The sequence below is a fragment of the Mobula birostris genome, chromosome 14 (assembly GCF_030028105.1).
Source record: "Mobula birostris isolate sMobBir1 chromosome 14, sMobBir1.hap1, whole genome shotgun sequence".
Taxonomy (NCBI): domain Eukaryota; kingdom Metazoa; phylum Chordata; class Chondrichthyes; order Myliobatiformes; family Myliobatidae; genus Mobula; species Mobula birostris.
The window spans coordinates 96,972,184-96,985,541 of NC_092383.1; the positions used below are offsets into that span (position 1 = coordinate 96,972,184).

Consider the following 13,358-nt stretch of genomic DNA (forward strand, 5'->3'; position numbering starts at 1 on the left):
AGAGGAAGGAGGAGTTATTTGAGTGACAATTGATGCTCAGCACGAGAAGATAAATAGGAGGTCAGATGACACAGACCTCTGACGCATGTTTGGACACTGAATGAGCATTGTTGTGCCTGCAGAAAAAGTGGGTGTTGGAGGATCGATCAGGCGGATCGATCCATCGCTGTTGCAGTGAAAAAAGGAAAGGGGTTGACTGGTGGGGAGTTGTCCATGTGTCCACCCTGGCCTGGGGGATAGCTCCACCACAGAAAATCGGTCCCCTTTGTTAAAGTCACAGTCAGTGACTTTGAAAGAATTTCGAAGGACAACGAAAAGATCGATGGCGTCAGCTCACCTGAAGATTCAAATCTCTCCCTCTCTCTCTCTCTCTCTCTCCATCACTATTCAAATCAATACCACGAACTGAACTGAACTGACTTTACTCATCATCATAAGACTGTATTTTTACCGCTAGACTTAAAGAAGCTTGGTTTTTCATACATATATTTCCACACTTACTGATTCCGTACATATATATATAATCATTGCTAACCTGTTTGATCTATTTACATTTATATTACTGTATTGCATAGTTACTAATAAATATTATTGGTTCATAGCAATACTTGACTCTAAAGTGTTTTCCATCTCTGTTTGGTTCTTTATTCCCATCACGGGGTTCGTGACATGAATTGGGGCCTTCATCCGCGATATGAACAAATTGTTCAGGAGGCTGGTATGAACTGATTGAGGGAAAATCCCTTTTGATTTGGTTGTGTGGAAATACAGCAGAAATGGATGTTAGTGTTGAGGAGTTTATGTTGGAACCAACCCCAGAAGCGTTGGATGATGCTACGAGGGTTGTGCTGTTGGGAATTGCTCAAAAGTTAAAACTAAAGGTGACCACTATAATGAGGAAAGCTCAGATGCAGATGATAATAGCCCAGCATTATATAGATAAGGGAACGTTTGATGAGGAGGCGTTAGAGTTGTTCATGGAAGGTGAATCTGCTGAGGATGAGCTTCAGCTTCAGTTGGAAAAGTTAAGAATGGAGCATGAATTGAAATTAAAACAGTTCAAGAAAGAAGCTAAAGAGGCAGCAAGACACAGAGAAGAGGCAGGAAGACAGAGACAGCTCAAAAGGGAGAAATGCCAATGTGAAGATCACGTGGCAGGAAGACAGAGACAGTTTAAAAAGGAGAGGTGGCAGCAAAGAGGTTTAGTGTCGGACACTGATGATTTTTACAGCTTGGAAGGGCTTGTTTTGTGTGATGAATTGAAAAGTTGTGTTGCTGATGAGGTAAGGATACCCAGATGCAGAGGATGCCGCTACCTTGCGGGGGTTTGATAAGAAAACAGACAAAGTTGTTTTAACCCACGAGGTTGAGTTTATTCCAGAAAAGAGTTTGCCAGAGAATAGCTGTGAGGCTCGGGGTGACCTTGAATTTGAAACTGGGACAAGTGATGACAGCCCAGAAGAGGCAGCTGTTCCGATTGACTGTGTTCAGGTTGTGGAAGTACCTGTGAGTTCACAGGATTCTGAACCTTGTGTTAAAGCTCAGTTAAAGTCTGAAGTGTTGAACAAGGAATTAGAAACAAGAAAGAACAAGGAAAGATAATGGATTATTGTATTGATAGAGTGGGGAAGGCTAAATACCTTATTAAGATTGACCTGTTAAAAGGATGCTGGGGTGTTCCTTTAACAGAGAGGGCTAAAGAGATATCAGCATTTGTGACACCGTCTAGACTGTATGAGTACAATGTCTTACACTTCGAGATGAAAAATGCAGCCGGGACATTTCAAAGAATGATCAATTCTGTGATTGGAGAGTTAGAGAGCACAGGGGTTTATATCAAAGATTTGGTGGTCTGGAATGTCACATGGGAAGAGCATATTGCAGTGGTAGAAAAACTGTTTGACAGACTTTCCAAGGCCAATCTTACTGTGAACCTCGCTAAAAGTGAGTTTGGCTATGACACAGTTACATATCTGGGTTATGTGATGGGCCAAGGCCAACTGGCTTCTGTACAGGCCAATGTTCAAGCTATTGCTGAAGTTCCTGTTCTGACTGGCAAGAAAACTTTGAGAAGGATTTTAGGAATGGTTGGGTATTACTGTAAGTGTTGTAAGAACTTTGCTGACATCGATCTCCCCCTAACAAAACTCCTGGGGAAATGTGAAAGATTTGTATGGAATGACCTTTGCCAGGAAGCATTTGAACATCTGGAAACCATTCTGTGTTATAATCCTGTGCTCAAAGCACCTGATTTTTTCAAAGCCATTTTCTATAGCAACAGGCGTTCGTGACAAAGCTGCTGGGGCAGTACTGTTACAGGAAGGAGTTAATGACATTGAACATCCAGTAGCTTATTTCTCAAAGAAATTTAATGTATACCAGAAAAAATATTCAACTGTTGAAAAGGAATTACTAGCACTTATTCTGGCTTTACAACATTTTGAGGCCTATGATCAGAGACCTCAAAATCTTTCTGTTGCCCAGAGACCACTTGTGGTTTACATGGGTTATAACCCTTTGATGTTTCTAACTGAGATGAAGGATAAGAATAGAAGATTGTTAAATTGGAGTCTGATATTGCAGTAATGTGACTTAAAAATCAAACATGTGAAAGGTATTGACAATATTATAGCTGATTAGTTATCCAGATATTAAGTTGGAAATTGAACACATTTTTGCTCAGTTATCTGATGATTTTACCTGTATTGTTTCAAACTCTGTAATTTACGTCTGGACAAAAAAAAATAGTCTTCATCAATTGGTTTTCCTCTGAGGAAGGGGAGTGTGAGGGGACCCTGAAGTAACCCTATGAACTGTGCTTTTGAAAAGAGAGAGAGAGAGAGAGTTATTTACCACCGATAGCTTGTTTGTAAAAGAGAGAGAGAGACAAAGACTCTCTGTGGGACTGTCACTTTAAGGAACGAGAAAGAACTGGTTAACTGTTGGATTTCTGCTGGAGTTGGAGACAGCACCAAGCAGCTCATAAATTGCTATAGTGACCGAAGGCAGTGTTATTTAATGAACCCTCGACGTTATGATTTTTGGCAGGTTGTTGATACTTCTTCAAGGACTTTTTGCCTGCTTGCATTTCTTCACAGAGAGAGGAAGGAGGAGTTATTTGAGTGACAATTGATGCTCAGCACAATAACATAAATAGGAGGTCAGATGATACAGACCTCAGACACATGTTTGGACACTGAATGAGCATTGTTGTGCCTGCAGAAAAAGTGGGTGTTGGAGGATCGATCAGGCGGATCGATCCATCGCTCTTGCAGTGAAAAGAGGAAAGGGGTTGACTGGTGGGGAGTTGTCCATGTGTCCACCCTGGCCTGGGGCATAGCTCCACCACAGAAAACCGGTCCCCTTTGTTAAAGTCACAGTCGGTGACCTTTAAAGGATTTCAAAGGACAACAAGAAGATCGACGGCGTCAGCTCACCTGAAGATTCAAGTCTTTCCCTCTCTCTCTCTTCTCCATCACTACTCAAATCAATACCACGAACTGAACTGAACTGAATTTTACTCATCATCGTAAGACTGTATCTTCTTGCCCCTAGACCTAAAGAAGCTTGGTTTTTCATACATATATTTCCACACATACTGATACTTACATATATATATATATAGAAAATCATTGCTAACCTGTTTGATTTATTTACATTTATATTACTGTATTGCATAGTTACTAATAAATATTATTAGTTTATAGTAATACTTGACTCCAAAGTTCTTTCCATCTCTGCTGGCTCTTTATTCCCGTCACAGGGTTCGTGACACTAGAAAAATATCTGTGACCACCCCACCCAACCACCTGACCATTGATATCTGGCTGCAGGCTACAACTTCATTTCTGAGGGCCGGGTACAGAGAGTCTTGAGTCCTGATGAAGGGTCTCTGCATGAAACAACACTGACTTTGTGCTACCTGTCTCACAGGGCTAGGAACAACATGATGGGCCGCTTGGCTTCCTCTTTGGCTTTCCCAGGTCTGATTCCTCTTCCTATCACTGACCTCACCTACGGACTGTCTTGTCTTGTCTCCTCAGCTGGGACTGGGGCTCCCCCTACCACTGTGACCGGAGCTCAGGGACACTCAGTCTCCTTACCTTCTGGGATCCCAGTCAGACCGGATGGTGAGGTTCATTGGATTCGGGTATCGCCCAGAAACATGATTGTGAGGTACTCAAATGGGAACATCAGCTACTTCAGTAAAGAGCACTACAAGAACAGGATAACCTTTCATCCTGGGAATGCCGGTCTGGAAATCCATGATCTACGGAGAGAGGACTCTGGTGATTATGAGGTGATTTGTACAGCAGCAAGTTCAGGAAATGAATATAAAACAACAGTGCGACTGGAGGTGTATGGTGAGTGAGACCGGTCCCTGAAACACCCCTAATGGATGGGTGAGGGCAGATCCTGTGTGTTTCCCTGTTTACTGAACCCTACTGACTACCCGTGTCCAGAGCTGGGCTCATGGTCCCAGTGTAGTGAGACTGAGTCAGTGACACACGCCACATCCACCGAGACTGAGACAGGAGCCGGAAGGGATTGAACCAACATTGGGGAATCTCATGTATCTGAGACGGAGGGAGCTCAGCACACAGGGAGAATGGACCTGGTGTGAATGGCCTGAACAGTCTGTATTTGTGGGTCACAGTTACACACTGTATCTCCAGTCAGAGGCCTGGTCTGTCATGCTCGGGGATCCCAGTTATCCAGTCTGTTTCCCAGGACACTGCTTGTTAATTGTCCAGACTGAGGTCTGAGCTCAGCAAGGTGTTTATTCCTCAGTCTTCGTGCTGTGCTGTGCTGAGTGAGACCCTGTGTATTCATTACACTGAATATAGTGTCCCAGTGAGTGACACAGTACACGGACACAACAGCACACTCACACACAGCAATATGGTTCCTGACTCACTCAAACAGTAATATCACATTCACAATAATCTCACTCAGCAGCGTCTGTCTGAGAAACCTTCTCTGCTTTGTTAGGGTGCATTGTGTAGTTAAGGAATATACAAATATTAATCTCACCACAACCCATCTTCAGACATGAAGGTGGATTGTAGATTGAATTTAAAATGCAGCTCTGAACAGTAGTGGACTGGAGTTGATTGCAATCCAGACAATCCTGATAAACATTCATTTTGTGCGTCTGGAGTGTGGGTGTGAACGACAAGGTAGGTAAAAAATCTATGGAGGACCAAGGAAGCATTGTTGGTACATTGTAACAGTACAATTATCCTGCATTTACTTTTGACCTTTAGCATCTCAAAGTATTATGTAATATTGAATCGGGAGGCCGTTTCTTCCAAGATTGTCTCAATATGATGCCTGTTTTTGGTGAATCACACATTTCTATATCCAACAGCTTTGGTGTCTCTCCGGTGACTTCACGTTACAACATCTACATCCCAGTGTTAATGTTCACCATTTGAAGGAGGAGAACATCAGAAGATGAGAAATAGCAGACAGAATACAGAAAATCATGAACATGGGTTGGAGACAGAGACCTCCTCTGGGATTGAGTAGAGGAAGAAAGGGATTGACGTTTACAAAATTGAGGGATATTGATAATATAATTGCAAGTAGGCTTTTTCCTCTGAGGTTGGGTCAGAGTAGAATTAGAGGTCATGGGTTAAGGGTGAAAGGACACACAAAAAGACAGTTCAATTGGCGGTACTGGGAGTACCCTCACCTCTACGGACACCTCCTGGCATCACGACAGGTAGAGCTGGGTGCTGACGTCAAAAGTCCCTGAGGAGAGAGAGGTCCAGGATGTTACGGGTGGGGACCCAGCACCTCTCCTCAGGACTGTAGCCCTCCCAGTCCACAAGTACTGGAGGCCTGCGACGAACATCCAGCTTTCGACGCACCGTGAAGGCCTCTGACCCATCGATGAGCTGCTGGGGAGGGGTGTTTTAGGGTCAGGACACAGGGGGTGGCTCATGAAAGGCTGGATGCAGGACACACCGAAGGTGGGATGAATGCAGTGGAGAGTGGAGGGGACTTTGAGACGGACGGCGGCAGGGCTGATGACTTCAGCAATGGGAAAGGGGCCATTGAAGTGAGGGGTGAGCTTGCAGGAATTTACCTTGAGGGGCAGGTCTCGGGTTGAAAGCCACACACACAGCCCATCCTGGTAACGTGGGGCCTTGCAGCGATGGCGGTCAGCTTGACGCTTGATCCTAGCAGAGGCACGGAGAAGGGCAGAGTGAGTGTGCCTCCATGTTCACTGATAACAGCGGATGAATGCCTCGGCAGATGGAACGCCAACCTCCTCCTCCTGGGCAGGAAACAGTGGAGGTTGGTAGCCAAGGCAGCACTCGAAGGGGAACAGACCAGTGGAAGAGGACGGATGAGAGTTTATAGCGTACTCATCCCAGGGTAGCTGCTGACTCCACGTGGAGGGTTTCTGGGAGGCCAAGGCACTGCAACACAGTCTCCAGCTGTTGGTTTGCCCACTCGGTCTGGCCGTTGGTCTGTGGGTGGAATCCATACAAACCGCCGACTGATGAAGGCCTGAGTACGCTTGGTTCCAGGGTGACAGGATAACTGGGAACAATGACCCCACTGCAATACCTGTGAGCGGACAGAGCTGGGAACATCAACACGATTAGTGGGGCATTGACTAGGGCCTGCCTTGATCTGTTGAGCAACTTACACAATGGATTCAATGTCCCTTTGCACTGCACCCATGAGACAGTGAGCAGGGAGAATGACATCGGGGACCTCACGGGTCTTAGTGGAGGGAAATCTTCAGGAGAGGGTATCAGGTTTTCCATTCTTGGAATCGAGGCGGTAGGACAGAGTAAAATTGAATCTTGAGAAAAACCGGAACCAATGAGTTTAACGGCATGTCCCTGAGAATATCATTTACCAGGGCTTGGAAGACGGCCAGGGCATTGGTGAGACCGAATGGCATAACCAGATACTCGTAATGGCCTGAGGTGGTGTTGAAGGCTCTCTTCCACTTGTCCACTTTGTGCATGCGGACAAGATGGTCGGCGTTACGGAGATCAAGCTTGGTGAAAACTGAGTCTCCTTGCAGTAGTTCAAACACCGAGGTCATGAGTGGAAGAGGGAAACGGTTCTTAACAGTGACTTCATTCAGTCCCCGGTAATCAATGCATGGACGCAAGGAGCCGTCCTTCTTTTCAAGAAAGAGCAAACCGGCACCAGCAGGGGAGGAAGACGGCTGGATGATGCCTGCAGCCAGAGACTGTTGAATGTACTTATTCATGGCTTCTGTTTCAGGTACAGACAGGGAATACAGGCTCCCCTTGGGGAAGATGTGCCAGGCAAGGGGTCAGTGGCACAATCATATGGACGATGAGGCGGCAGGGAAGTGCCCGGGACTTGCTGAACACAGCCTTGAGGAGGGATGGCACGAAGGTCGGGAATTCCTCGAGGGGGATCTGGGCTTGGAGACAAGGGGATCTGAACATGGCGGAGGCAGTGGGAGTGACAGAATGGGCTCCAGACTACAAACTTATGACTGACCCAGTCAATGTGGGGGTTGTGTTTAACTAACCAGGGATGTCCAGGACAATAGGAATTTGAGTCGTCAATAACATAAAGGGTTAACTGTTCATGATCATTTCCGGATAAACTGAGACTCACTGGGGCCGTGACATGGGTGATGTCAGCCAGTCTCTGACCTTTCAAGGCATTGTCCATCAATGGTGACTGGAGAGCAGATGTGGATAATCCCCACTGGGCAGCCAACCCAGAATCGATAAAACACCCCTCCACACCAGAATTGACCAAGACGGAGACTGCTCGCCGTTGGGCGTCCCACTCCAGAGAAGCAGGTATGAGAGTGAGTGGCATCAAGGAGGGCCAGACAGGGGTCACGTTCACCAATACTCCTCGTCCTACGGGTGAGCACTTGGCTTTTACTGGACAGGTGGAGATGAAATGTCCTGCTGGGTCACAGTACAGACAGGAACGGGTGCTGATTTTCCTTTGTCTTTCAGTCGGCCTCAGGCGGGTACAGTCAACATGCAGAGCCTCGGGCTCTGGAACGGGAATTGTAGATGAGGTCAAACAGCAGGGCAACGTAGACTGACGAGGAGCTTGGAACCCCTCGCTCTGCAGCGCTGCTGAAATCAAACATCAATACGAATGGCCAGATTTGCCAGGGCTTCAAAGGTGGCAGGAAGCTCCTGGGTGACCAACTCATCTTTGATGTCTTCGGAGAGGCCGTTCAGGAAGGTGTCGTACTGTGCCTCCGAGTTCCAGCCACTGGAGGTGGAACTCTACGGCGTAATCTGACACAGATCTGCACCCCTGATGCATGTGCAGCATTTCATGGGCAGTGTCTCTCCCATATTTGGAGTAATCAAACACTTTTCTCATCTCCTCAGAAAATAACTGAAAACTATAGCAGAAAGGGGAGCCTGCCTCCCAGACAGCTGTTCCCCATTCTCTCGCCCGACCAGACAGTTGGGTGATGATGTAGGCTACCTTGGCTCGATCAGTCAGAAATGTTGTTGGTTGTAACTCAAAAACGTGGGTGCACTGGGAAAGAAAAGAGCGGCAGGTACCGGGCTCATCTGAGTACCTTTCTGGAGGAGGCAGTCAGGGCTTTTGGACAGGAGGAGCACGCGGGAACACAGAGGGTGGGGTAGAAGATACAGTGACAGAATGTTGATGGATGCTCTGGGGCAGCTGGAGTGACTGAGTCTGGGCCACAAGAGGGGCTACATCAGCAGAAACCGACTCCGCTGCCCTGAACACCGACTCCAGCTGGTTCTGGGGTCTCACCAGCATCACTCCCAGTTGTTCCAGGGCAGCTCTCAGACAACCAGGGTCTGTTGGTTCCATTCTGACCAGATTGTACTGTCGAGACACTGGAGCAGGGATCCAATCACAGACCCAGTACTGTGCACACAGTGATATTATTGAGTTACAAATCCCAAGGAGCAAACAAGGTCAGTGTCAAAGTTCATGCATTGATCAAAAGTTCCAGAGAAATCCAAAAACCAGAATCAGCAAACAGGCAGAGTTGATATTCAGACAGACAGAGTACAGATACAAATGCTGGAAAGGCTCAGGAAAATTCATTGGCACAATCCAGCAACAAACAGGTGAAAACACAGGACTGAAATACACTGAGCAATAAACAGAGAGGCAGATGATAGGTTAGCACAATGAGACACAGGGGGCAGCAATACAGGTAATAATGAGAAACAGGTGAGGGACGGAGTACTGAGTAATACAGGGGCTGGAGTAGCACAGGAGCGGGGACAGGAACACATGGGGCATGAAAACAAACAAGAGCACATGGCAATACAAAACCACAGACTGACGGCTAGTGGGAAAGACACAAAAAGACAGTTCAACTGGAGGTACTAACAGAATCAGACAGTAGTCAAAGAAACCCTTCAGCCAGTGAAACTGTTCTGAACATCAGCTCTATAAAAGGAGAGAGAGCCTCACGTACTGCATCAGATGCAGCTGGAGACGGGCCCTCGTCCATTCAATGACCTCCACTGGAGCAATGTCAGAAATCAGAATCAGTGTGTGTCAGAGTGGGAGCAGGATGGAGAATCAAAGTGACAGCAACTAGAACTTCTGAGTCACAATTGACAAATGGAATTTAATGCAGACGAGTACAAGCTCTTGACCTTTGGGAACTAAACCGGGGTGGGACTTAAATGAGGAGCAATTGGGCACTGAAGAGTGTAGTAGAGTAGAGAGATCTGGGAATGGAAAACCATAATTTCTTGAAAGTGGTGTCACAGGTAGATAGGGTCATCATAAAAAAGCTTCATAAATCAACGTATTGAGTATAGGAGTTGGATGTTATGTTGAAATTGTACAAGACCTTGGAGAGGCCTAATTTGGAGTATTTGTGCAATTCGGGTCACCTACATACGGGAAAAGTATCAATAAGATTGAAAGAGTACAGAGTATCAGGGCTTGAGGACCAGAGTTACAGGGGAAGATGGGGGAATTTCTTCACTCAGATGGTGGAACAAGGTGCAGGTGGAAGTGTTGGAACTAGGTTTGATTTCAATGTCCAACAGAAATTTGGATAAGTATTGGGAGGGATGTGGAAGGCGATGACCAGTTGTGTATCAATGGGACTAGGAATGGACTAGATGGACTGAAGGGTTTGTTTTTGCACTGCAATGCTCTATGTTTCAATGGAGTCTCATTGAAAGGGCCAGGAAGCATAAATGTTGATGCACTGAAGGTGGAGACCAGTGGGGTCGAAGGAACCGTATTGGTGCTTTTGGTCGGAGAGGGTGTGAGAACAGAGATGAAAGAAATGACACAGACTCAAGCCTTCATCATAATCTGGGCAGGCAGAGTGGAGATGGAGAGACTGACAGAGTAGACTGGGCTGTGTCTTGTATTGGACCAGATTCAGGGCAGGTTGGGGCTGGGGCTCACTCAGGTTTCAAAGTGATGCTGGGACCACACACAGGAGTAACTAACGACATGGAAATGGAGAGAATTCCTGGAATAGAGAGCTATAAAGAGGACATGGAGGAGAGTTTGTCAATGAGTGTGGGTAGTGCACGTGGGAACTTCCTCCAGCAGCAAGTGACTGGTGAGGGAAGGGTTAAACCGTTGGGTAAAATTGAGGTGGGATTGGCTTGAAGTTCACTCTGGAGTGTTGGGGATGGGATGGGGGAGTTGGGGATCGAGGTGTCCACAAGGATCTTCATTATTCATCTTTCATCTCTCCCTCACACCCTCAGAGCCCGTGTCAGGAGCAAACATCACAGTTCAGAACATCACTGGGACTTGTAACCTCACCCTGACCTGCTCCGTGACCTCTGGCAACCCCACCAGATTCAGTTGGAAGAGAGAAGTTACAGGAGACAACAGCAGCCATCATATCTGGAAAGACGGAAAGATGATGCAGGTTGATTGCACAGCAGAGATGGAGGATGTTGTGTACAGGTGTGAGGCCAGAAACCCCATCAGTGAGGACACCGCACAGGTCCGGCTGGGGGACATCTGTAATCTGGACACACGTCGTGAGTGTCAGAGGATGAAGTTGGGATTTAGTTATCTCCCCGTCCCAGGAGTGTGAGATGGGGCAGCACAGAGGCGCTTCAGTTTGTATCTATTCAGCACTCTGACACTGTTTGAGAAGGTACTGTAGAGAACCATTTACTTTATCGGCAACCTTCATTTTTTGTATTTTATACTCAGGCCTCTGCTCATATTTGTCAGCACAGACTGGGTGAGGAACTGCAGTACATTTTGCAGAAGGTCCACACTGAATCAACCGTGCACTGTTGCTGGAGGGAGGGAGTGATTAGATTGGAGGGAAGGATTATTTCGGGTGGCTGAGGCATCGAGTGGTCAGGGAGGTGGAGGCTGAGCTTGAGGAGACTGTTTACTCATTAGGAAATATTTTCTCCTCTGCATTATAGCACCTAACACAACAGCAGCAGGAGATGCAGTGACCCTGGTGATCGTACTGTCAGTGGTGGAGACCCTCCTGATCTTTGCTCTCACTGTGATCCTCACGGTCACACGGAGGAGAAGACCTGAAGGAAGGGAAGTAACTTCAGGGACTGAAGGCAAGTGGATCTGACACCTTGTCGTTGAGTCTGGTATTTAGGGGAGGGAGAGAGAGGGGTTGGGCAGGGAGGTGACAACAGGGGTGGGAGAGAGGGCTCAGATAAAGTGGGGAATAATGTTAGTACAGACCCTGTCACCTCTCCTTTCTGTCCCACAGACCAATCGGAGACGGACATCATTTACACAGATCTTCAGTGGATGCAGAAGAATCGCAGTGTCTGGCAGCCCCCCAAGGGGAATGACAGGGTAATGACAGACACGTTACCCCTGGGAAGAGGCCACTCTGGGTCACTCACCCTCCTCGGGGCAGACTGAACATAAGGCCTACATGTAATCTGCACAATCCCACGATCAACCACAGGTCCCCGTCACCGGAGATCGTTCCAACCACCACTGCGGAACTCAGCAGCGCACACACGGAGGCACAGCAAGATCCCACATACCACTGAGGAGTCAATTGAAACTTTGCCTCAGTGATCTCCAGGCCTGGATTGTACACACCGCACAGTCACTGAGTGCACTGTCCCCACACACCCGGTCACTGGGATACCCTGTCCCCACACTCCCAGTCACTGGGTTACCCTGTCGCTGTACATGAGGTTATGCCCAGTAGTATGTGCATTTCTGATGATCAGTCGTGGTGTTAATATTTGTGTCGATGGGCAGTTAGTGAGTTCATTCCGAATGCACTGAGAGTGAGACCGTGTTGATGCTGGGTCAGTATGATTGTTTGTCAGTTGATTGGTGCTGACTGGGTGATCTGAGTTTCCATCATTGTGTGTCGCTTTGCATGTCCAGGTCTTTTGTGTCCATGTGTCACGTGTCGATGTGCCCAGTCTCCATGTCTCCCCTCTCCATGGTCCTTGTTTCTGTATCCAGTCTCCATGTCCTGTCACTAGATCCTGGTCTATATCTCCCTGTCTCTGTGTCTTGTCTCCCAGTCCTGGTCTGTATCTCCTTGCTTCTATGTCCTTGTCTAAATCTCCCTGCCTCTGTGTCCTCATCTGTATCTCCCTGTCCCAGGGTCCTGGCCTGTATCTGCCTATCTCGATGTCCTGTCTACGGCTCCCAGTCTGTATCTCCTTGTTTCTGTGTGCTGTCTCCAGGTCCTGTCTCTGTGTTCTGGTCTCTATCTCCCTGAATGGGTCCTGGACTCTATTTCCCTGTCTGTGTTTCCCAGTCTCCAAGAATTCCTGACACAGTGTGTCCTGTCCCTGTTTCCCTTAAATCACCCAGAGCTGACAGGTTCTGTTTCTTTTGTAGTTTGCTGGTCCGGTGGTCGTTGCCGAGACTAATCCCACTGAGTATGCTGCAGTGATGCACCATGCCAGACCCCCCATGGATGGGCTGAGGACAGAACCCCCGGACAGTATCCTGTAGCCTAGGATGCATCGTCCCTCCCTCGGCACTGGCAAAAGGAGGATACGGAATCTCTGGGAGATCTGCATGTGGAACGGTGGCTTGGAGATGCAGGTTTCCTCTGTGTCCCACTGTCGTGGTGAGGGGTGAGGTCTATGGGACAACAGCATGGCTGTTAGTTCAAAAATAGTCTCCAATTTTGTCTGGTGGAAGAGATTTTGTCAGAATGTGCCCTTCTGGATTATCACCTTGATTAATCCTACTCAAACAGTAGTCAATAATTAAATGAATGATGTGAGCCTGTGCACAGTTTCCAAATGCTCACGACTCTCCCATCTTGAGCGATCAACTGTCAAACACTGGTTCACACCGAGGGTACGGAATTATCACTGGGGAAAGATGGGGATCCAAGAGACTCTGTCAACCTTCTGCCAGAAATCAGGAAGGGA

General features: G+C 47.4%; 1 protein-coding gene across 1 annotated transcript; it reads left to right on the plus strand.

Annotated features, from left to right (window-relative positions):
• The first annotated feature begins 776 nt into the window (after positions 1 to 776).
• LOC140209419 (CD48 antigen-like) lies at positions 777 to 11,563 on the plus strand. The gene is made up of 4 exons (XM_072277666.1): positions 777 to 984; positions 4,044 to 4,364; positions 10,716 to 10,997; positions 11,400 to 11,563. The coding sequence occupies exons 1-4, from the start codon at positions 777 to 779 to the stop codon at positions 11,561 to 11,563; spliced, it is 975 nt and encodes a 324-aa protein (XP_072133767.1).
• The last annotated feature ends 1,795 nt before the right edge of the window (positions 11,564 to 13,358 follow it).